The following is a 26,431-nucleotide window of genomic DNA, read 5'->3' as shown; positions in this document are numbered from 1 at the left end:
ACTGGAAAAATCTGATGTGTCGCCAACCCAGGGCCCGTACACAGCTTTGTGAAGATCCATTGCCATCCATAGCTCATGCATTTAGGAAAAAGATTCCCTTTTCTTTTATTGAAAATAAAGGACTCCTGTACTCAATCTGTCAGCACCTGTACATCTCCTTCCCCTTCCGCACCGGAAAGGTGTGTAGTCAGTAGCATTCAAACTTACAGTTGGCGCATGTGATGGGTAGAGAAATCTGGGTGCACAGTCCTTGAGAAGTTCGCACAAGATGTACTGTAGCTGCCGCATAATAATGAGGTAGCGAAGATTCCCATACAGGGTAAAGCATTTGCATTGGCGATGCCAGATGAAACGAAACATTAGCCAGAGTTTGCAGGAACAGTTCTGCAGGCATTAACGTAGGGCTAAGCTTATGCTGTAGTCCTAGCAGAGTAATAGTATGGAAGGTGTTAATATGTAACTGAATGGCATGGGTGTTGTATAGTAAGATCTGTAGCACTCTCGTTATCTCCAAAGTGTAGGTCACATTAGTTATGGTATGATGTAAAAACTCAAGGTCCTGTTGCATAACATTCCTAAATGTTTTGTACCGGTGTACAAGGTCAGTTGCCACGACACGAATTTGCCTAGTAGCAGCTAATAAACTGTCTTCAATATGGGTGAGGCGTAATTGCTGCTGCGATATCAATGAGAGTCAATCAGTTGAGGTGGAAGGTTTCTTAGCCGCTAGATGCCGATAAACGGTTGATGGAAGCACTTAACCATGTGCTAAAGTACATGACTGCTTGTATCCTTTACAGAGAAGGTTACACACAGATAGAGAATGGCGGTAGTTACATTTTGTAAGTGATAACAATTTTCAAAAAAATTCTGTAGGCCCTATATCTACGGAGTTTTTATTTCCGGGATGACTGTTCAGATCGCTGCAGCTACCCTAGACAACACATTGCACACTATGTTGAAAAGCGTTTTCTGCGCGAACTGTAACAGGTTTTCCCGGTGAGAAGTATTTAACGAATAATTCTCTCCAAATAAAGTGAGTAGATGCAAAAGCGATAACCAGATAGAGGGTTTAACCGCCAGAAATGCAAACAAAACAAGTGCAGTTGAACCCTTTTAATACATCTCCTGTAGTAGAGTTTATACTCACCCTTTCAGGGTGGGGTGAGTATGACTGTATACGTATCATGTGGATGAGGTGTCTGTGAATGTGTAAGGAACGTTGTGCGGGCGTCCATGAAGCGATAACATGTAGTTCCTACACTATGTCTGACAATATGTGGCTATTCTACGCTATGGGTTGCCAAACCGAGATAGGACTTCATCATTATATAAGCACCAGAGGTAATGAGAGGAAAAACCAATGATAGCGGCCGTGAAAGAGATTCTGGTGTACAAGGTTGCGATTGCCAGATGGGCTGAGTAGTAACTAACTTGAAGAAGGACTTGCTACTGCTGTTATTCAGTGGTCGAGATTCGTGGATTAAGCAAACCAGTGCATATTTATGAGGATAACAAAATGTTTCCTGGGACCAGGTAAAAGTAAGGCAGAGCATGGCAGAAAAGGATGAAATAGCAAGCATTTGCGGAAAGATGGTTACGTGAGAAGCATTGGCAACAACCAAGGACCATACTCGTTATGATATCAAGGCATTCAGCAATTAACAGCATGACTGAAGTGGTGACTACACACCGATTGCTTCAGGCAAATTGGGAACAGCAGCTTAACAAGACAGATACTTCAGCTCTTTACTTCTATGAAGACTTGAGATTCGCTGACGTGACTGTTGGAGAAATGTGCCAACATCTAGCATAATACTCGGGTTCTAAGAAGGCAGCGAAATAACGCAGTATGTAATGACTGTAGTACAAGAAAAGGTGGATCAACATTGTAATAATGTATAGAATTTTAAAGCTCAGAGTGACTTACTGTCCATTCTGTGGATAAAGATTCTGAGAGGTGAAGCGTAGCTGAACAGTAAAGTTTACCGGTTACAATACGTACGCGCGTGGCTGCTGATCAGGCAGCTTGTGCCCGTACGCACACGTGTGTTGCATGCTGCACTGCTTCACAGTAGTACGCGCGGGGAATAAAACTTCCCTTTTATACGACTGAGTATTGGAGTACTTAGTTTAGCGAGTTACGCTGAGAGATAATTTATGTTGGCACTAAGAACTGTGTGGTGGCTCTTCCAAGTACGTATCGTATTGTTGCTACGATGCAAATTACGCGTCGCACTTGTGTTTAGTGTCACGAAAAGTTACGAGCAGCAAGGAAAAGTGAAAATGCGAACACGATGATTGTATTTATATACTTTAAGGGAGGGACATAGCTCTCCTTAAGAACAACCAAGTAATGCCCACGGTTACGTCTTTAAAAATTTCCAACGCAGGTTTTCGCCTACTGTTGAAGGACACTGACTCTTCGCTTGGCTAGCTAGCAGAGACACGATTCTCACTTCACGATAGATCGTCGGAGAATAGTTTAAACATGGACACTGCAACAAGGGAGGAGCGATACCTCGATGAGAAAAATGGCTGGAAACACGGATAGGACCGGTATTGTTGGAGTAATTTACAGTACCACTGCATACTCATTAACAAAAGAAGAAAGACAGGACAGATCCGAGGGTTCGGCAGTAGAGTAAGTAATAAAAGGGGAGGGCTTCAAAAATTAACTGCAATCACAGGCAACTGCAGGTATCCACCGATTCGGCAGCACGGATGTCAGCATGTTGTGTGTTGTCAGTAGCGTGAAAAACCCGAGCCAACAAAATAGTTGTCCCTATTACTCGTTGTCCATTGTGAGTGTGAATCTGTCTCTCGCTGAACTAACCAGTTGGGATTCAGGCCAACTCAGCAGGCGTTCCTTTACCCTTGGCCAATTACTACGTAGCGCTTGAGCCCATTCCTGAGTAGTTCCCATAATTTACTGAGTCCAACCTATCAATCTGACACGTCAGTGACTGTGTCAGATAGTCTTTCATCGCTGCGGTGGAGCGAAACATTCCCACAGACAAACAGGTGTATTAGTCTTGTCCGGAGCCGCTCCTTGTTATGCAAGGTAGCAGGATGACGGGCATGGCTTGGGTGCTATTTGATTCATAAAATAAAGATAATAGTAACTATCTCATAATACAGTGAGGGGAGGGGGAGGGTTGAGAGATGCCCCTGTGTTCCCTGCGCATACAAACTGAAGGTATACAACATAGAATGACAAAAAAAATGCACACATACAACATAATAAACTGACATGAGGCATTATGCAATTAGCAGCACAATAAAATAATACAAAACAATAAAATGAAATACACAGCATAAATTAGCTTAGGACTTAGATCAGTGAGCAAGCATTGCAAAGCGACTGGAAGGCAGTATAGTCATCTCAGGACTAATAGATGTGCAATCTGCTACGAGTTGGCATTAAGACATATAACTCTGGACAAATTACGTCACTTGAAAGGAGACTGTCATGGCCCATGGCTATTAATACTAAGGACATCCATTACTGGGTGTGTGAAAACATTACTTGTAATGCAAGGTGGTGTGATCGGTACAAAGTGCGTAAATGACGGTAATAGCAAATAGGAGCGAGTGGGACTGTGGTGATGTGGGTCAAATGTAATTCATTGAGGTGTTAAATTGTAATAAAATCGTGGCAGTGAAATGATGAGATTCTCTCACTTGTTTTGTACCACCTATAACCCCTGCCACACTCTCTAATAAGTGGTTCTTTCTTTAAATCCAGTTACTCTGCTATGGTAAAGTACGCATACCCTATTGAGCTTGACTCTAAGTATAGACTTGCATGAGTAATTATGCAGACCAGCTGTCATTAACTCTGTCTCTATCTTGTCAGTAGGTGTGTGTCATGCCCTATCCTCTTTCTATCATGTATCTCCCTAATCCTGGAGACTTACCTGAGCATGTACTGGAGCACCACGGCGACATCTCGACGATCCATGACTTACCTGTGGCATCTGCTCAGTGAGCCGCTGTTGCGATCAGTAAGACATAATTTTGTAGGTGTGTTGTATGTAAACAGTGAATAATTCTCTGAGTTAGCCTTCTATAATGATCACTTGTATGAAAGCTATTAGTGTTCTATTCTTCATTAGCTAAGAAATAAGTATCTGCATTGTAGAGGACAGCAAATGTGTAAATGTGAGACGTATTTACACTAGTAGTGCAGAACCCGTTTCAAGGCGTATCACGTCATTGTGTATCCTGTAATTCTCATACGTGCTTGTTGAACGCCCTACGTTGCATTTAAGACAGCATAAGAGTGCGAATTAGTTGCAAGGCTGTAGATAATGTAGGAATAATTTCGTTTACTAGTGTGTTTTATGTAATTTGCGTTTGGGTAGGTACAAGATACTTCGTGTAGTGGTTTAATTCATCAACTAGGACGTGTGTGGTTCATTAGATGACTTAACAAAGGACAAAATGTGGCGCAGTGATTCATTCGACGTAGTGTGTACTGGTGTGTGGCTGTGCGTGCGGCTGCGTATCTAACGGAATGCGCTTCTCTGGCGCCTCCAGCAAGGATGCTCCCATCAGTCAGCTGAGCGCTTCTTCATATGCTTAGTTATGTTTTGTTTTTGCCCGCGATGGCGTGGCCTGTTATTTGTCACTATGTGGGTGAATGACTTTAGTACACTAGCGTTTGTCTATGCCAAACTAGTGAAGTTGCGATACTCAATACTTCAACTCTAACTACGATTCTGATTCTATTCTTCTTAAAGTAGTGCTCTCTATCGGACGATTGCAAGCCCAGCTCCCTTCCGTACATAGCCAGGTTGGATACAGAAATGCACATCGTAGTGGCCGGCTACACTAAGCTATGTATATCTGCCAATTCCCGAATGTGTATGGCGAAGGAGTACGCCTGAAGACGCCCAAGAGCGGCACTACTTCCTTTAACTTGCAACCGCGAATACCAATAGTCTCTTTAACGGTGGAGCACAAAACTTTTGATCCCTGTTTTCCAAGACCGCGGAAAAATATTATAGGGCGCTATACGAACTGAGATGCTTTACATTAGAAATGATTGTGTCCTCTACCAATTATGTAGTAGTGCCAGTATGTTTCTATGTGAACTTTGACTAAATAAGTTACTTTTTCATCACATAGTATTGAAGAATTTACACTGAATATTCACGTGGTTTGTAACCTGGGAAAAGTTTTCACTAGCTTCTGCTAGGCTATCAATAAAAGTTCCTCTTAAAAGATAGTAATTTGTGTTGTGTACGTCGGCAGACATTATGAAAAAGTGTACTTTATTTGAGCATTAGGCAAAATGATTTGTGGTTAATAGCTATTGCAGCGATATTCAAAAGGGAAGTTACCAGTACTGTCGTATGGAGGACGAATGGCATAAATACTACAAGTGTAGTTCCCATAACCAGGTACCATAACACAGAATACTCTTCTTCACAGAACACTTACCGTTCAACGTTCTTTGTCATACTCTCCAGCATTTCAGTGTAGGCATATGACGCGCTAAAACTTCAGTGCAGCTACTAGCTCTCTTTCATTACAGTGGCACTAGTAAGTGTATTTTGGTACTAATAGTCAGACGTACTTTGCATAGGTGTAGATGGACAGTGCAACATGTGAAAAGAAATATAATTAATATTGCTGTGTCCTTCCAGGCTGAATGTTAGGTTTGTATGTACTGTGTAATTATTTTTTTCGATAATAAATGATTCCAAAAGCTCACTGTTCTCATCCTGTTACCTTATTGATACATAGATTAAACTCTGGGGTAAACTCCATAGTTCCAGCATGGATTTGTACTCTCAGGGTGGGAAACAGAGAGAGAGATGTGGTGTGATATTTACGACGAGGCAGATGAAGCTAGTATGAGAGTGACCCAGCGATTACAAGCATTGGGTCTGATATTCTCTAGTGTGATACACAGGAACTGCAGAAAATGTGGGCAGTTGTAATCATTCTGTTATCTTAAGCTCTGGAGAATTTAATTACATGGAAGATACAAGCAGTGGCTATAACTGATCTAATATCCCAGGATTGAGTTTTAAACTCGTGTTAGTGTAGGTTCATGATAGTCTCGTATTATTTGACAATTACTTTTTCCATTCAGGAAAGGGTTAGGAGCCCTTGTGACAACTTATCGTACTATTTGAGCAGATATCTCCTCATCGAATATAATTATACTGCCGTTCCAACCCATACTTCCAGCACTTTGCTTGCTCACTACTAACTCTACACTTTGCACTTACATATTAGTAAGCTACACTTACAGCTGCAGCAGCGCATGCAACTGAACAAGTATTACACGACACTTCAAATGAATATGATTTAGCAGCTAAGCTTGATACACTACAAAACAAGATACAAACTTAGTCTCTTGACCTCAATGCATAAGGATGCTTGTTTCTTAAGGAATATCTAAGTCTGGCAGGTAAAGGTTTTACCTTCTTTTTCTTTACTTTAGTCACTGTAGGTCCTGGCATAGTTGATACACTACTAGGCGATGGATCAGGCAAAACTGTCGGAATGGAAGATGCTTTTCCATAAAAGGGTTTCAGACGATCAAAATGTACTATCACTAACCTATCTGGCAACTGGATTTCAGCATTTACTGGAGAGGTTAGTGATAGTACATTTTGATAGTCTGAAACCCTTTTATGGAAAAGCACCTTCCATCCCACTTCTGACACCAGTTGTACATGTCAAGATGTGGCTGAGGTGTAAGTGGGGTCTAAAAAAGAACAAGTTAATTTTTCAACTCCGGTCGGCAAACTGCCTCCCGTTTATTGAAAAAAAAAAAAAAAAAAAAAAAAAAAAAAAAAAAAAAATTACTGATGACCTAGCTGAGGTACATTAATGTGAGGTTAGCGGCCCTAGGGCACAAACAGATTGAGCCGGGGCTCGAAAAGTGCACGGCGGCAACCGGCTAATGCGTCTGATCTCGTCGGGGGCTTGTCAGTAAAAGAGAGCGATCCACATGCCTTGTCCGCGCAGCTCGGCGCAGTGGACGCTCACACGTGATCTCCTGGACCTTTCTGATTGGCTGCTGTAGGAGCTTTGCCTAGGCAAGTGACGTTTCCCTAGGCGTCACCCTGTCAGCAGAAAGGTTGTTTGTTCGTCGAGCACGTGAACAAGCCGTGGGATAGCGGCACATACTGGAAAAATCTGATGTGTCCCCAACCCAGGGCCCGTACACGGCTTTGTGAAGATCCATTGCCATCCATAGCTCATGCATTTAGGAAAAAGATTCCCTTTTCTTTTATTGAAAATAAAGGACTCCCGTACTCAATCTGTCAGCACCTGTACAAAGGCTTTCAAGCCTGGGAAAGTAAGAAATCAGGAACAACATGGTCAGAAGAAAGAAAGAGACAATATGGGGAGAAGATGAATATCTACTGGAAATACAGGAAACAAAAAAATAAGAAGAATAACTGAAGTTGTTACCTGATCCTAGTCGATCAGTACATAATAAAAAGAAGCTGAATTATGACAACTGCATTCTTCAGACATTAAAAAGTACACTCTTTCATGCCAATGATCTATTATTTCAAGTTTTGCAAAATCATGTGTATAATCCTAACCAATAATATTGTGTTCACTTCAAAAACTCCTAATATTTAATGTTCCCCATAAAAACTGGGCAGTGCAGCTGCAAGGCCTCTCTCAGCAGTGTGTGCTACACGCATGAACTACTGATTGATGGGAAGTACCTGCTGCTATGCACTTCATAATGATTTTCAGAGTATATTTGTAGACAGATGTTAATATTTGCAAAATGTGTCACACATTGGCAAATGTAAATAGCTTGCCTGACTGATTTTCTGCTGTACATGGTCGAGAAAACTGAATTAACTTGTATAGCATTGTCTTACAGCAGCTGAATATAAGCTTCTGATAGTGGTATGTAGTAAATGTCTTTTGAGAAATGGTTTCTATATACAGTATGCACTAATTTCATTAGAAATTTTGGGTTCAAGTGAGGATGTTGCGGTGTAGCTGTTGCTTCAAATGTGGTTTGTTATGTGTAACAGTAGTTTGACTGTGTACTTCCCACACTGATCTTCTGTACTTCTGTAACCATAGCTGTATTTAGTACTTAAAATTCAAAAAAATGTTATTTCTTCTATAGCTCATTTCAGGAATTAACTTTACACATAAATTGTAAATTAACATTTGATATATTTTCCTATCCTTCAATACACTGACAACTCTTAATTTTTGCATGGTAGTGCTTCAGATTACGAGATCATTCTCCTTCTTGAAAGTTCATTTAGCTTCTTTTATAACAAATTTATTGTTATAACAGTTCTTGGGAAGTCTGCACATCTTGTGGCCAGGATGATGAGCCACTTAACGGTTATTGCCATATCCAAGCAGGTATTTCCTCTTGCAAAGTCGCTGCAACGATCTTCACCTACCGAAGGTGCATGTCATCCCTCAAATAAAACCTACACACAGTATCTGAATATTTATATTAAACACAATATTTCATGTTGTTATTTTCTTACTATGTAAATTACTCTTTCTGCAAGTGTCAGAGGCTTGTGGTCTTGTTAATCTTGCTGACTCTCAACCACAGGGCCCCCAGGTTAGAGTCCTGGCCAGTTCAAGGATTTTCTCTGCTCAAGATGGGTGTTGTGCTGTACTAATCATCATTGACATACAAATCACCGAAGTGGGACCAATGCCATACACATATTTCATTTTTCTTGTTGCAAGTATCATAAGAAATAATACGTAAGGATATATAGTGTACGCAAAATGCCATGGCCGCTAGATGCGCAGTCGGCTGGGGAAGTGCAGAGAGAGCAGCAGTGGTGGTGGGGTATCGCTCAGAGCACTGTAGGGGAAACGCCGAGTGCTGGAGGGGGAGTGCCATCTAAACTGAAGTTTATGCTATTTTTTGTAAATATTAACCAGCGCTCCTCCACGCCCACACTTGCATACTGACCACTGAAAATGATCTACTGTCACCTCGTTAGTATCTATAAGGAATTCTCCCGAAAATAGATTTATTTTTGCCTGGCTTGTTAACCATTTGCAACTTTCACATAAGTATCATGAGTGGTGAATTTTGAGTAAAAACTACACATTTGTCTGGTTGCCATGTCAAAATTTGCTTCTTTTGCCAAAACACAGATGAGTTTACCTGTCTCAAAATGGTTCAAATGGCTCTGAGCACTATGGGACTTAACTGCTACGGTCATCAGTCCCCTAGGACTTAGAACTACTTAAACCTAACTAACCTAAGGACAGCACACAACACCCAGCCATCACGAGGCAGAGAAAATCCCTGACCCCGCCGGGAATCGAACCCGGGAACCCGGGCGTGGGAAGCGAGAACGCTACCGCACGACCACGAGATGCGGGCTACCTGTCTCACCTTACTAACATGTTGTGCAGACACAATTGCGAGAGAATTCTGAAACAGTGGTTTATTAAGTTCATTAAGGGAGGAACTGAGGAAAAGTAAAGTCAGTAGCTTATGGAAAAGCACATCCTCAGTACAGAAAAAGTGTAATGTCTTCACACATCTTGTTCCAAAACCCATAGCATTTCTCTTTTCACCAGCAATCAGTGGCCTTCAAAATTAAATCCTTTCCCCAAAAAATCTGTAGTTACTGGAATAACACAGTTGATAATGAAGTTTTACATAATTATGATGTGGTGAAAGACTCTCTTTGTTTGCTATCATTTGCCAAAATCTCATTTGGGTATCTGAAACTGTTATGAAACATGAAAAATGTTGTAGATATTTCACTCTGGCTTTCAACGCTGGCGCAGCACGATCGCAAGTGAGTGCGCTATGTCAGATCAATTTTCTTGAGATTGGTGACAGGTACACCTCCACTTAAGTCTAAAGAAAAATTCAGTATGTTAGCTAAATTTCATGTGCAACAACATTTTATGTAACATGCACCAAACACAAAATCAAAGCAACCTCTATTTTTCAATGGACACCTCTCCGAATCTTGCGTAGTGTCATACTTTCATGTAAATACAACGATAACTATGACCATTAATGAAATGATGGGCACAACATCATGAAGCTGGCATATAAAGCTATAAGCACAGCAAAAATTAAATTTTTTACTGAATAGTTTCTGTAAAATTGTCTGAGAAAGATTGCAGGGAGTGCATCTCGGTTGTCATCACTGACCAGCCAAAAGATGAGAAACACTTACCGGCTTCTGCTTCCGAACAAACAAACGAACTCGTGCAGCGCTTTGGATGAAAACTGGTCATTGTGCATCGGCCATGGTATCCTGTATGAGCTATATATCATTCTCCTGTAATTTTCTTGTGATTTTATAGTGTGTGTAACTAAATTGTGGAACTGAACGCCGCTTTGTGTCATCCACTTCTTACTACACCTGCATGTAAAACAACTCTTTGGCTCAAAACATTATTTTCCTTGCAAAGATTCCTTGGAAGAATCTCTCCAACTTGGTGCTGAGCTCACTTGCTCAGACACACACTGTGTTGTAAATGTTCTAACTAAGAGCACAAGAAAATACACAGCTATAGAAGAGGTACAATTTATTGGGTTATGAAGTGATATCTACAAGAATACAATGAAAGTTGTTTACATGCCTCAAACAAATTTAACAACTAAGGAGCTGGAAAGATGCTATCCATGTCATGTGTTACTGGTGTAGTGCTGTGCATGCATAGTGGACTTAGTGACTGGGCTGTTGCATCGGTTAGCTGCAGGCATCCCATTACAATGTTGGTGTGCAGTATGCTCATTGTAGTGGCCTGACTTACATCCGTTGTGGACAGTAGATGTAGTAAAAATTGGGTACTGAACTACTACTTCCTTGCAAGGGGAAAGACAGGTGTTGCTGTTCATGCCACTGTGACTGAAGAGAGATCCATGACAGTACAGGCTCAGCAGCCAAAGGCACAATAAGTTCTCGATCTGCCCGGAGCAGTGCGTACAGACTGAAGTGGGTGAGACGAGGTCACCCCAGCTGTGTCCGGACCCCAGGGCGACTGGTGGTCAGGACTGGCAACAGGATAATGGGAGCCATTTGGATGTCTGAGTCCACAATGAGGAGCACTGGTACAGGCAGTGACAATGGTGGACTAGAGAGGAGAGGCTCTGGCGATGGAGCCCCATCTTCTGTTCCTGCTGGTGACAGGTAGCAGATCCGCCATTGGTGCTGATGAAGCCCCAACCTCTGGGGAAGGCAGGCACAAGGTGGACTGCTTGACCCTTGGAACCAGGGCCAAGAAAGAATGAGGCTGCAGGCCCATGATCTGAAGAGGGGCCCTGCAACCATCCTGGAACGCAACTCGTCGCAGACGCATGCCACAAGTTGATCTTTGATGATAGTCCTGGAGAGGCAGCAACTGCACTGGCCATGGACGATGACAGGAATCCATGAGGGTATTGTCCAAATGCCTTACTCTAGTCTGGTGTGCTGTGTTTGAATGTACCTGGCACCGCTGGAGAGGGGACTGCTTGGAAGCAAGAGGCTGAGAAGCGTCTGTGGCTGATGGTCATGCAGAAGCTCACCGGGAACCTGTTCAGAAGAGATCTGCATCCCCTCATACTCTTATGGATTTATGGACAGCCCTGCAGGATTCATGGTGTCAATTCTCTCCAGCACTACTTCAGACATTAGTTGAGTCCATGCCATGCCATGTTGTGGCATTTCTGCGTGCTCACAGGGGCCCAACATGATATTAGGCAGGTGTACCAGTTTCTTTTGCTCTTCAGTGTATAATCAAAGAACTGTATTTCATGTGTAAATTTCCATTGCTTTTTAGATCAATAGCGCACTTATTTTTTGATGTAGCCTCTATTCATATCAATGAACGTTGTTCACTCTTTTTCCAGTTCTCGGATTCCAGCACTAAAGTACGATCCTGAAATGTCTGCGGAATATCCACCTACAGTATCTATAATCTCTTCAATGGGCTCAATATATTTCCCAGTCAAAAGTTTCATTAGCTCTTCCAAATGAGATAGATACTACTAGTATATCAGATGCTCCGTTTGCCCATTGCCAATGCTCTTTGGTCAATGTGTGGCATGCAAGACTGCAAGTGAGTGCAATATGCCGCGAGTGTGCGAGCCGAGGCTTGGCCTGCCTCACCACTACTTGGCTTCCTTAGGTCCGTCTCAACTTTGCTCAGAACAATTTGATAGTTCATGTAGCAGTTTCTTTTTTCTTTTTTCCCCCAAGCATATGTTGCAGTATTTTTCAAAGTTCCAGCTCTATTTATTCCTCACTATTTCCTCGTATTTTAAAGGAAATTTAAAACTACAGTGTTTGTTGTAATGGAATGTTTACTCAAAAGGAGCCATGTTAGCGACCTGTCATCATAAGCGTTCAAAATGAATGGAAATTACAATTCTTTTCGAAAGAGAAGAACAGTGTTTGTTATGCATCTGCATAGCCACTGGATGCTGAAAATTTGCCGCAGAATTCACAAGGAATTTAAAGATATTACTGGTGATGAAAGAACAAACAAGTTGGCAGACCAAAAAAGAAAGTGTTGCTTGGTGGGCTGATCCCAAAAAAAATTACTGTGTTTATGCCGTTTGTATACACGTATAAATATGCTTGTAGAAAACCAATCTGTTTACAGTTCCATTGTTTCTTATTTTTAACTGGCAACCAACAGTAGTTGTCCGTCATAAAAAGCAAGCTACAAAACAGCACTCAGAATTGACAGCTCAAATAAGCCTTCCAGCAATGGTGAGTTCATTAAAGAGGGCATTGTTGAGGCAGCTGAAATTCTGGTATCCTGGCCCAACAAGCTTGAAAGCCTGGCAGAATGCATGGACCTACATGATAGCCTCTAGGCGACACTTCTAAAATTTGCGAGTGCTGCTGTCACTGCCTCAGTATAGGCAGGGCACACCCCACACCCCAGCCTATCGGCGCTTGCGAAGGGGCCCAGACCTCAGTCATGTTGAAACTGCATTCTTGTATTGTTCGTTGTACTCATCATTGTTTTGTTCCTAATATTGCTACATCTAGGCTCTCGAGTTGGTTCACTTTCTGGACTTGTCATTCTGCCCTGTTGCCTTCATTATTCGTCCCTCATTGTTGTTAGTCTTTCCATGTTTATCTATGACTCATCACCGATGCACTCAGGTGGTTGATCAGGGTCTCCTGGTTGTGGCCAATTGCAGTTACTGTAATTGGTGATGAGGATTAACAGTGTCATGTATGTGAAACTCATGTAATTGGGAACAGAAACTCCTGCAGCAGTTCAAACAGCAAACCAACTTGTTTTGTCAGGAAATTCAGCTTTTGTCAAAATGCTTGCAGGTTCAGGTTTCACACCTTGTCCAGGCTGTTGTCACTTTCCAGGTGGGGGCCCACCCTTGCTTTCCTGCATTCAACAACACCATAGAAGATTGGTCATGTATCTGTAGCAGCTGACTGGCACATTGCTGTTTTTCGGATTTCTCATCTCACTCTCCAGTGGTTGCTCCTCCTTTCTCGGACCCTCTTAGGAGACATTTTTCTTACTGAAGAAGTTTTCTCCCCTCTCAAATCTGGTTGCAATAACAGTCAAGGAGATGTGTTCATTGTTGTCAAACTATAATTCACAATGATACCATGTGGTCATGTCACATTTTGAATTCCATCAATACTACAAGCAACTGGGTCAGTCATATCATTTGCAAGGACTGTGTAGCATTGTGATTTCACTTGCACAAATCTGTCTTGCAAAACGTCAAATGTGGTTTCCTGGATTTGTGACTTGGTGGTCCAATTGGCCCCCAATCCAGAAGTGTGCATTGCAGCCTTCAGACTGGACAATCCTTTTACGGGTCATATTTTGAAAATTGTGCACTCTTTTGAGATCGCACAGGCAGCAAATGGAAGCCTCCAGGTAGCAGCGGTTCAAGCACCACTAAGGTGTTGGAGTTCTCCAAAATTCTTTTGCTACTGGCGGTGTCGTTATTCATCACTTTTGGACGTCAGCAGTTTCTGAGCAGCCAGTCACACCGTGTCAGTACAAGCAGCGAGGTCTTCCAGCTTGTCCTGAATGTTTCATGATCCACCAATGTGCAGATTGCTGGACACACTGCAACTGTTGTGGGAAGGATGGGCATCTTCGAAGTCTGCCATTGAGCATCGGGACAGTCAAACCCCACTCCACACTCACATCAAGGGATGGTGCTTTAACTCCAGGCCATTCTTCCCTGGGACAACCCTCCACCACCAAGTTGTTTATTGATCTCTCAATTGCACATCAGTGTGTTTCAATATTGACAGAGGGGCAATGGTTCCCCTGGTGAACTTTCAACATATGCTTTTCTGGGTTATCCAGCATCAGCCTGCCGTCCCAGTGGAGGTTGCACATGGTTTCCCCCTCTGAGATCATTTTACAGCTAGCAGCATACAAGAAGGTTACAGAGCCGATAACACTGTTTGTTGTCAATAGTCACTCGGCTGGCAACATTATTGACCTGGATGCCTTCTTGCCATTTGATTTCTCTATCACGGATGAAGTCCAGGTTGTCTAAGACACAGTTCCCTTCCAGGAACTTTATGACTTTAGTGCCTCTTTCACGTTTCTGTTCGAACCTGGCCTGGGGTGCGCCACCAATTTCGAGGCATCCAGATGCAGTGCCCCGTTTTTATTGGGCATGTGCACTTTGGGTCTTTCTGTAGATGGCCTTTAAGCAGGAACTGGGGTAATTGAACCTGTCAAAACAAGTGCTTGGGCCCCTGGTAATGGTTAAGAAACCAAATGGCTCCTTCCGATTCTGTGGAGATTTTAGGTTAACAGTCTCTGCCCACGCACACATGAAAACCTACCCCATACCACGTCTGGAGGACCACCTCAAATTTTTTCAGTGGTGAGTATTTTTGTAAGACAGAGCCTACTGATGCTCATTTGCAGATCCGCTACATGAGGAATTACAGTGCATTAGTGTCATCAGTACACCCTTTGGCTTGTATAAATACAAATGTTTGCCCTTCAGGATCTCTACTCCTCCAGCAATCTTCCAGAGATACCTGGAACACTTAACTATGTCCATCCCAGCTTGTACCAATTAGCTGGATGACTTAATAGTTACAGGTGTTATATGCCAGGACTACCTGCACAACCTCTGCACACTCTTCGCTACGTTGTGTGACGCAGGGCTCAGTGCTGGCTACACAAATGTCAGTTTTCTCAGAAGCAAACGGAATACATTGGATAGTTGCTCAACGATGATGGGGTTAATCTCACTGAGCACAAAGTTTTAGCTGTTGGCACTCTCCCATATCTCCAAAACCTACAGGAGCTGCAGGCTTTTTTGGGAAATGGAAGAAGGGCGTTCAGTTGCAGTGGTCGACTGCCAGTGTGCATGCTTTCACACAGCTGAAGCACAAATTATGCTCGGCACCCTGCCTTACACCTTTTTCTCCATCTCGTCCCCTTGTTTTGTCTGCTAATGCTTCCCTCCATGGCACTGGTGTACCATAATGATGATGTACTCCAACCATCGTCTGCATATCCAAGACACTGATGTCCGCTCAAAGAAACTACACACATAACATCTTATCCAGTAAGAAAGCCACACACTCAACTTCCAGAATGGATGGCTCAAAGGATCAAGGGTTGGGCTCTTTCCCTTAGTTCCTACAAGTACACAATTAAATATGAGCCTATTGTGCAACACACAAATGCAGATGTGCGAGACATCTACCCTCAAGTCCTGACCCAGCATTTGACCAACAGGACTGTTTCCACACTGACCCAATGCACCTTGGATGGGTTTCCCATTATTGCTGCTCACATCGGTGCAGACATGCACCGCGACACTATGTTAAGGGTGTCACACGTAATGTGCTACATGGGTGGCCCACTTTTCAAAATCTGCTGAGCCAGAACTCTTGGTCCGGGCTCTGGGGTTGCCTCTCTCATCATGTCTCTGGTGTTTTCTTGCTGGATGTTGTCATCCCGACTACCTTACGCCATGATGCCTTTGAACTCCTCCACTGTGGGCATTGTATGTCACAGATGAAAGCCAGGTGATATGCCTACTGACCAAGACTAAACAAAGATGTGGAGGCCATGGTGCACACCTGTTCTGCTTGTGCCCAACATGAGGCTGCTCCACTTTGAGTCTTTCACTCCCTGGCCCACTCCTCGTCACTCCTGGGAATGCATTCATTTGGACTTTGCTGGTTCTATTTTACTATCATGGCAGGTCCTCTACAAACACGACACATTATTTCTTTTAATTATGCATTATACCCCTTCCTCATGGAATGAGGAAAACTTAAAATTTTGTTCTTTGAAGAAAAACATCACAAAGTGATATCAGGTTGCGAAAAAGTTGGAAGGGTGTTATTACTTCTGTTCTAGTATGACATGATTAAACTGCACTGTTAGTGTCTAACCATTGTAATAGTTAATCACAGCTATATTGGGTAAGTATAAAAGCTCTTATTGTTTTGTAATACGTTATTTAGTCGTATGATAGCTGGAAACCTCTTTACTTTGGTTATCAGTGGTCACATGCACATAAACTATTTTTTTTTAATGATTGAAATTTTTTACATATTACATGAAGTTGAGCAAAACTAGCTTTAAAAAGTCACCCTATTTCGAAATAAAACACAACATTCATGCATGTTGTAACGGTTAGCAGTAAAATAAACACAAATACTGAACATTAGACAAACCAAACACTTGCCTGTAGATGATAGGTATGTGCCGCATAGATACACAGGACACATCAGAAAATCGTGCTAGTTTTTAAGCTATGGCATTGCTTTTTCCTAAAAGCACACACAGGAAAACATTTCAAGAACTCCTGGACAGTTTTAACATAACAGGAATTACACTGCAGATCGATCTGTTCCATCTACAAATAGACAGGGTTGCTTTCATCTGATGTAGGAAATGGTCTAAAAAACAGATATGAGGTTGGGAATGTCCTGGAAATTATTTAAAAACTGTTCCTGTATCATCTTGCAACACCAAAACGAATTCCTCAAAATTTGCATTTTCTTCAACACTAGAGCGGTTAGGGAAATGGCCAGTGTTCTTTGTCAGAAGTTACCCTTTCACAATGTGATTTTCTTTTTAAATGCATCCATGTTTCCCATTGTATCGGATACAAGTTGCTTCTAACCTTGCAACATCTTATTGAGGTCGTTCAAATGTGAGGTCTGCCTTCCATTCCTGGCCTTCTAATGTTGGTTCCTGGTTTTCTTTTTCCTTAAAAAACTGAACAGTAGTGACTCATAAACTGACGAACTATTCCAGGCTTGCTCCTCAAATACACTCCTGGAAATTGAAATAAGAACACCGTGAATTCATTGTCCCAGGAAGGGCAAACTTTATTGACACATTCCTGGGGTCAGATACATCACATGATCACACTGACAGAACCACAGGCACATAGACACAGGCAACAGAGCATGCACAATGTCGGCACTAGTACAGTGTATATCCACCTTTCGCAGCAATGCAGGCTGCTATTCTCCCATGGAGACAATCGTAGAGATGCTGGATGTAGTCCTGTGGAACGGCTTGCCATGCCATTTCCACCTGGCGCCTCAGTTGGACCAGCGTTCGTGCTGGACGTGCAGACCGCGTGAGACGACGCTTCATCCAGTCCCAAACATGCTCAATGGGGGACAGATCCGGAGATCTTGCTGGCCAGGGTAGTTGACTTACACCTTCTAGAGCACATTGGGTGGCACAGGATACATGCAGACGTGCATTGTCCTGTTGGAACAGCAAGTTCCCTTGCCGGTCTAGGAATGGTAGAACGATGGGTTCGATGACGGTTTGGATGTACTGTGCACTATTCAGTGTCCCCTCGACGATCACCAGTGGTGTACGGCCAGTGTAGGAGATCGCTCCCCACACCATGATGCCGGGTGTTGGCCCTGTGTGCCTCGGTCGTATGCAGTCCTGATTGTGGCGCTCACCTGCACGGCGCCAAACACGCATATGACCATCATTGGCACCAAGGCAGAAGCGACTCTCATCGCTGAAGACGACACGTCTCCATTCGTCCCTCCATTCACGCCTGTCGCGACACCACTGGAGGCGGGCTGCACGATGTTGGGGCGTGAGCGGAAGACGGCCTAACGGTGTGCGGGACCGTAGCCCAGCTTCATGGAGACGGTTGCGAATGGTCCTCGCCAATACCCCAGGAGCAACAGTGTCTCTAATTTGCTGGGAAGTGGCGGTGCGGTCCCCTACAGCACTGCGTAGGATCCTACGGTCTTGGCGTGCATCCGTGCGTCGCTGCGGTCCGGTCCCAGGTCGACGGGCACGTGCACCTTCCACCGACCACTGGCGACAACATCGATGTACTGTGGAGACCTCACGCCCCACGTGTTGAGCAATTCGGCGGTACGTCCACCTGGCCTCCCGCATGCCCACTATACGCCCTCGCTCAAAGTCCGTCAACTGCACATACGGTTTACGTCCACGCTGTCGCGGCATGCTACCAGTGTTAAAGACTGCGATGGAGCTCCGTATGCCACGGCAAACTGGCTGACACTGACGGCGGCGGTGCACAAATGCTGCGCAGCTATCGCCATTCGACGGCCAACACCGCGGTTCCTGGTGTGTCCGCTGTGCCGTGCGTGTGATCATTGCTTGTACGGCCCTCTCGCAGTGTCCGGAGCAAGTATGGTGGGTCTGACACACCGGTGTCAATGTGTTCTTTTTTCCATTTCCAGGAGTGTACTTTGAAGTAGTAAATAATGTCTCCATACTATTTGTTCAATTCCATAACCAATGTGAATTCAGAAAATCTACTGTTCGGATAACAAGTTTTGTGATGTGCTCCACACCTGCAAATTTGTCACAAGGTGCTTCTTCATGTACAAAACAATTAATCCTGTACAAATTGCATGTTGGTAATTGTAGTATTTTGTGTAATGATGCTATAAGCCCATTTTGTGCCTCTCATAGCTGGTGTTCCATTGATAACCAACATATTTCTAATTCAGGCAAATGGCTTCAGTTGCCTCTTCAACAGTTTTCAGAAAGTTGATCTCTCTCATTCTGTGTTTCATCAGCATCAGATCTAGCAGTTCTTGTTTCATGTGCAAATTGGTGTTGACTTCACGAACATAAATTGCAAGTAGTGTCACAACCGAAATGTCAGTCATCTCATCCAGTAACTCAACAAGGACACCTTCCCATACACCACAGCATCGTCAGCAAACAGCTGCAGACTTCTGCTTACCCTGCCTGCCAGATCATTTATGTATATAGAAAATAACAGCAGTCCTATCACACTTGCCTGGGGCACTCCTGATGATACCCTTGTCTCCAAAGAACACTCGCCATCGGGGACAACATACGGGGATGTGTTACTTAGGAAGTCTTCAAGCAACTCGCATACCTGGGCACCAATTCCGTATGCGTGTACCCTCATTGACAGGTGGCAATATGGCACCATGTCAAAGGTTTACAGAAATCTAGGAATGTGGAATTGGTTTGTTACCCATAATCCATGGTTCACAGAATCTCGTCAAAACAGGATCAGCTGAGTTTCACATACTGTCTAAAACCATGCTAATTTGTGGACAGAAGCTCTTCCCTCTCAAGGAAATTTATTATATTCAAACTGAGAATATATTCAGAGGTTGCACAGGAAACCAATGTTAAAGATATTGGTCTGCAAATTGTGGGTCCATTCTTTTATCCTTCTTATATACAGGAGTCACCTGTGCTTTTGCCCAGTCACTTGGGGCTTTACACTGGGTGATAGATTTGTGATAAATGCAAGCTTAGTAAGGGTACAAAACTGAATTGGGATTGAATCACGACCTGGTGACATAAACTTTTGACTATTTCATCTGTTTCAGTACACTAGTCATGCTTATTACTGCCATCCATATGGGAGTTTGTGTGATGGTGAAACAATGATATGTTTGTAAGATTCTCCTGACTGAATGATTTCTTAAATTAAAAACTTAAAACTTTGGATTTGCTTTGCTATCTTCCACTGCCACATCAGACTGGTCAACGAGGGATTGGATAGAGACCTTACACCCAGTTAGCAATTTTACATAGGACTAGAATTTTCTTGGGTCCTCGGCAAGATTTATTGCTAATTTTGTGACAGTGGTAGTTGTTGTAAGCTTTGAACATTGATCTTTCTACAGATGCATGAATTTCTATTAACTTTTGCCTGTCATCATTTGTGTATTTTTTCTTGAACCAAGAGTACAACAGTCTTTGCTTCCTCAGCAGCCGGGTGTTCTGAGGGGTGTGGTGCCAGTAGATGGAAGGGAGCACTCAGCTATTGCCTATGTAGGAGCTCTGCAGGGCAGTGGTCATAGACTGGGTTGGTCCTATAAGTGCTCAGGAACATTGTGAGTACTGCTGCAGTGGCGGATGTACCCACTGTTTTCAATATTTGTTGTTTAAATGTTCACACCATCAACTCCGCTTTGCCATTGGAAGATGGGTGAATGGGGGGGTTTGAGGCCACTGGCATTACGGAGCTGTTCAAAGACATCACCATGAACTGGGGCCTGTTGCCTAACACGAGGGTACATGGAAGCTCTTCAATAACAAGAATCTGGGTAAGTGTCGTCGCTGTAGTGGTGGATACCATGCAAACCACATGTGTGTAATTGGAATAAGCATCCACAATAATGTCTCGTGTTTGTATAGGACCTGCCGCGATAATAATAGAACAACAAACAGGGAGCACTCAAGAATCTACACAATGTACATATATGTGTACTGATGTACTTCTTTTCAAGTATAACATTAAATTTCAATATGTAACAGAAAAAATTGTGATGAGATAAATGGGTAGCATTATTTTTTGTAAAAAGGTGAAGGCATGAACAGTTTTTATTTTGTACATTTAGCTAGTCTGTCAATATAATTAGAGATAAACAGCAGAACACATAATGTTGTATTGTTTCATTAGGTCATTTAAAAGAAGTGTCTGATGATTATAGCTGATAAAATATAATTGTATCAAACAGATAATTAGCTTCACAAAATTACAAGGTAAAGGAATGGTTGGACAATACACACCTTCTGGAGGTGAAATTCCAGAACTGCTGGTACCCACATTTAAAAGTACAGAAATCTATTTCCAACTTCTGGGCTGAATAGGTGGGACACTTTTAATTTGGGTCCCAGTGATGGGCCTGCCAACCCTCCCCCTCCTACTGCTGCTATGGCGAAAAAAAGTGCTGCATTCTACCTGCAGTCAGGCCAATACCCTCGTCACGGGCTTTTGTAGCCTAGACTTTACCTTTATGTTAGCCACTTAGAAACAATAATTAATATTTTGGACAGCAAATTTATTTTAAGAGTACAAAAATTATCTATTGGGTAATTAAGCACCAAAATAGAAGCAATCCTAATGACACTATCTGGCAGAAACTGAATGCTAATGCAGGATTCCAGGGCTTGTTCATAGAAACAAATAATGCATTTTACAAGCCCAAAAAAATTGGGTACTGGCATGACTGCTTTCTGAACAGTGCACAGAAGTAGATGTGAGAAGAAGCTATGTTTCAAACAAAGAGAAACTTCATGCGATTAAGTGACCATTCCGAATGAAAAATAAAATGCTTAAGGAATTTGTTTAAAAGGAAAATCATGGTGATTAATTTCTTTGATGCAAGAGACAAAGATTATATAGTATCTGAAAGCCCATAAGAATGAGGGACAACTGTCCAAAACAGCAGCTGAACATGCTGATACAAGAAGTTTTCCAAAACCTACCCAACTACTTTACACTATAGCGTAGTTAGTTGCTCCAAGCATTCTGCTCATGCTGAGATGTCCCCTCCCCCCCCTCCACCAGACACACACACTTCTATTCATTTGTTCTGTTAAATTGCACTAAGCTTAAACTAGGTAAGATGAGGGTATGAACAGGTGTAGGTGTCCCAGACTTTTTTTAGAACACGAATTAGTCACACTCATTAATCTTTTTTTTATTGTGTCAAAAGTAAGGCCTTTTCATGGAGATCACTGATAACAGTATTTCAAATTGTCAATACAAAATTCTGATGTAACAGAAGAAAAGCAAATGAAAAATTGCTCTGTTTTGTACTCAAATACAAATTTCATCATAATACTGTCTTCAATATAATACAGGTACCGAGTCAGTGATCACTGACAAAGTGTTCTCAAATGATAACACAAAAGTGTGCAACTAATAGACTACTGCAAACTGAATTATGTCAACAGAAATGTAACCTGCGTCTTACTAAAACACTGCTGTGTATGTAATTGTAAATGGGTGAAAGCAAGAACTGAAAGTTGAGAAATGGCTAGTAGAATAAGAAAATTAAGATGACATATAACTGCCATCATCTGCAAAAATAGAGTGCTGGTATCACCCATAATACAGTATAGAAGTGCGTCATCATATGTAAAAAATGTTGACTTTTCTTACTGCATATGTAATATTAAGGCACTTAAAATTCTTCAAATAAAAACATAACAATAATATCACATTTTAAACACAACAAAAACAACAATAATACACAAGAAAAATAAATAATGTTGAAACTAATTTATATTTGGAGACAAACATATGCATAGATCGAATTCGGAAATTCCTGCACCAGTGCACTTTAAATGTTTCACCAAGTACAGGTTGTCCACAAGACAACCTAGCACAATCATAAAATGTCCATTTGGAATGTGTTTTAATTATTCAAGCTTCTCTCTTAATCGCTGCTTCAGGATGACAGGCACCAGTGAGAGAACAGCGAAAGCTGCTAGTAGGATAACCGAAGTCCATGACCAGGCATCACTTGAGGCAGATAACTTGTACAAAGTCTGGCCAGCCTGAATAGCCACAAAAGAAGGTGGTGCCACACCTGAAAACACATTTTAATCTGCTAGAAAATTCGAAACAAGAAATTTTCCAAATATTTATCATAGGCAAGATTAATGCATCACCAAAAACATCTGAGGTTGTGCTCATACCAATTGGGGCTGCTCACATCATGGGGAAGGGGGGAGGGAGGGAGAGAGAGAGAGAGAGAGAGAGAGAGAGAGAGAGAGAGAGAGAGAGAGAGAGAGAGGGGGGGGGGGAGATAGCGCTGTCCACAGTTCAGCACATTGGCTTAAATACTGCGTGTTCTCACAATCACTATTTTATACTCAGGACTCCTCATTATTTCATGACAAGTGAAATACTTTATTTACCTGAGTATAAGATGATCCTGAACATAAGATGACATTTTATTTTAAGAGGCTCCTTGAGAAAACTATTTTAAATTTATTCCGACTAATCAAAATTACCAACTATTTTACTGATATAAAGTATCTGCCTAAAACAGTTAACATTATACTTATTCTCAACTTATGCCATTTATTGATTGTATACATTCTGATAATACAAGGAGAAATGAAATAAACAAAAAGAAATAGTTTACTTTAGTTTTATCTTCACTAACTATTTTGTTTCACAATGAATGAAGCCAATTTGTAGTATAACTACACGATGTCCCACTCAAAGCTCCCAGATTTCAAAGACCCACGAGGAGGGGAAAAAAAAACCACCACCACCACCACCACCACCACCACCACCACAACCACCGTAGATATGACAATGAAAAATGCACCACATTGTAGAGCATTCACAGAATTTATTTATTTATCATCAATACACCTCTACATGTCAACCATTTGTAGCACCAAGAATATAGAGTCTATTCAATTTCTTGCCAAGTTCTTTGTAAAATTTCCTCTGTTACTGTTGCAATCGCATTAGTGATATGATGTCGTAATGTAGGAATATTGTCCACTTTGGTCGCATGTGCGCGGTCCTCCACAAATCTCCATGTGAAGAAATCTAGCAGTGTAATGTCGGGTGAACGTGGTGGTCAGGCAATGGGTTTCCCATGTCTGTTCCAACGATTCAGAAATTTCCTATCCGAACTTGCGAATAGCCGTTGACCAATGCAGTGGAGCTCCATCTTGTTAAAAAATGATGTTGGGTTGCAAGTCTTGTATCTGAGGATACACAAACTGCTCCAACATGTCCAGATACACTGCCCACTCAATGTTTGTTCTGCAAAGATGAACAGTCCAACAATCCTGTCGTGCATTAGCCTGCACCAGACGTTTAGTTTAAGGCTATCACGAACATGTTCAATGACAACGTGCGGATTTTGCGAATCCCAAATCTGAACATTATGCCTATTAACCCTTCCTGATAGATGAAAGGTTGCCTCATCTGAGAACAAACATCTTTCCAGGAAGCTGTCATCCATATCATCACGCTGCAGCATATCTGCAGAAAATTGTCATTGGCATGGTTTGTCGTTCGGAGTGAGATGTTGCAGAATTTGCACTTTGTAAGCACACACACGAAGACGCTGGTGAAGTTGCCTAGATGCTTGATGAACTGACTTACGTGGGCTTTTGAGAAACATTTGTCTGATGTCCTCCACTGTCTCTTCTGAAACTCCGTAAAGTGCATTGCCAGAATGTTTCAGAACACTTCCTGTTGCCAGAAACTTCCTATACCATTCCTTAATTGTTTTCACATCAGGTGGCTCACATTCATACACATGAATATAATTTCTTTGCACAGTAATCAGTGATATAGTTTCTGCAAACCACACTACTGCATGCGTGCGCTGCTGTGGAGTCACCATTTTCACTTCATGCAACCATGCCGCACTCTGATGATGATATTTGGCACTTCTGACATGGGAATATAAATTCTTTGAGATGCTCTACAATGCGGTGCATTTTTCATTGTCATATCTACTGTGGTTTTTCTCTTCTGGGTCCTTCAAATCAGGGAAGTTTGAGTGAGAGACACGGTATTTTTACCACCACCACCATCACCACCATTATTTGGAATGACCAATTTACCTAACCAATGAGAGGTGAGGAAAGAGGCAATGTATTTCTATATGCAAGCAGCAACAATGAAATTTATAATCTTGGTTGGCGTGAATATCTGGTTGTTTCTTCTGAATACATTGTGACTTCTGAGATGGAGGTTAGGGAAGGACATAACAGCTTAAATTGCTTTGAGTGAAATGGGTGTCAATAAAATTTATAATCCTAGTTGTCACAAATATTTGGTTGTTTCTTTCAAATACGTTGCAATTTCTGTGGTTGTAGCTACAGTGGGACCTGAAAACATAACCATTTTTTCTCAAATACGTAGCAAATATCATATACAACAATGGAAATTCCATGTTGGAATATCCTGTCTGCAACCAAATGCACCATCTTTACAGTTATTAGCAATCTAGTCTTTTCCTAATATTGTTGAAGTTTCACATCTATACTGACATTAAAATATGATAATATTCCTTCATCTTTTGTCTCCAAACATGTTGTCTGCCTGCTGCTCTCTCACTGGTTGCATAGAACCAGCTGCTGACACATCCCCTTTCATTACTGTCATACCCCTTGGCTAACATTAACAAACTGCTAATTGAAACATGTACATACATCACAAAATTCGATTCCAACTACAAATGGATTCAGGCAAACTACAGTTTAAACATGGTAGATGTCCATAAAAAGCCAGGTATGTGGTACATATTCCCATGATAGGCAGCACAACGAAATTTGCTACAGCCTGTTTTACAATATCAAAGTTCTTAGACAGATTTTTTAAAATAAAAGCTGGGATCATGCTCTAACTTTTATTAAAGATCTGAGAAAAGAACAACAGTACACCATCAAAGATTTTGTAAAACACCTTTTATAAAAATGAGAATTTAACAAAGATATTTTACAGTCTAATATGGGTCGTTATCAGGAGAAAGAAAACTGGCGTTCTACAGATCGGAGCGTGGAATGTCAGATCCCTTAATCGGGCAGGTAGGTTAGAAAATTTAAAAAGGGAAATGGATAGGTTAAAGTTAGATATAGTGGGAACTAGTGAAGTTCGGTGGCAGGAGGAACAAGACTTTTGGTCAGGTGAATACAGGGTTATAAATACAAAATCAAATAGTGGTAATGCAGGAGCAGGTTTAATAATGAATAAAAAAATAGGAGTGCGGGTAAGCTACTACCAACAGCACAGTGAACGCATTATTGTGGCCAAGATAGACACGAAGCCCATGCCTACTACAGTAGTACAAGTTTATATGCCAACTAGCTCTGCAGATGACGAAGAAAAGGTAGTGAAGGGAGACGAAAATTTAATAGTCATGGGTGACTGGAATTCGAGAGTAGAAAAGGGAGAGAAGGAAACATAGTAGGTGAATATGGATTGGGGCTAAGAAATGAAAGAGGAAGCTGCCTGGTAGAATTTTGCGCAGAGCATAACTTAATCATAGCTAACACTTGGTTCAAGAATCATGAAAGAAGGTTGTATACATGGAAGAACCCTGGAGATACTAGAAGATATCAGATAGATTATATAATGGTAAGACAGAGACTTAGGAACCAGGTTTTAAATTGCAAGACATTTCCAGGGGCGGATGTGGACTCGGACCACAATCTATTGGTTATGAACTGTAGATTAAAA

General features: G+C 42.0%; 1 protein-coding gene across 1 annotated transcript in view; it reads right to left on the bottom strand.

Annotated features, from left to right (window-relative positions):
- Positions 1-22,477: 22,477 nt before the first annotated feature.
- Positions 22,478-26,431, bottom strand: part of LOC126175852 (transmembrane protein 41B-like) — a 51,779-nt gene continuing 47,825 nt past the window's right edge. Inside the window, exon 6 of the mRNA XM_049922858.1 lies at positions 22,478-22,802. Within this exon, the coding sequence (XP_049778815.1) occupies positions 22,633-22,802 (170 nt within the window). The 3' untranslated portion in view covers positions 22,478-22,632. The remainder of the gene's footprint in view (positions 22,803-26,431) is intronic.

The sequence above is a fragment of the Schistocerca cancellata genome, chromosome 3 (genome assembly GCF_023864275.1).
Source record: "Schistocerca cancellata isolate TAMUIC-IGC-003103 chromosome 3, iqSchCanc2.1, whole genome shotgun sequence".
Lineage (NCBI taxonomy): Eukaryota > Metazoa > Arthropoda > Insecta > Orthoptera > Acrididae > Schistocerca > Schistocerca cancellata.
The sequence above is the reverse complement of the archived record's forward strand: the minus strand, read 5'-3'. Positions and strand labels throughout refer to the sequence as shown.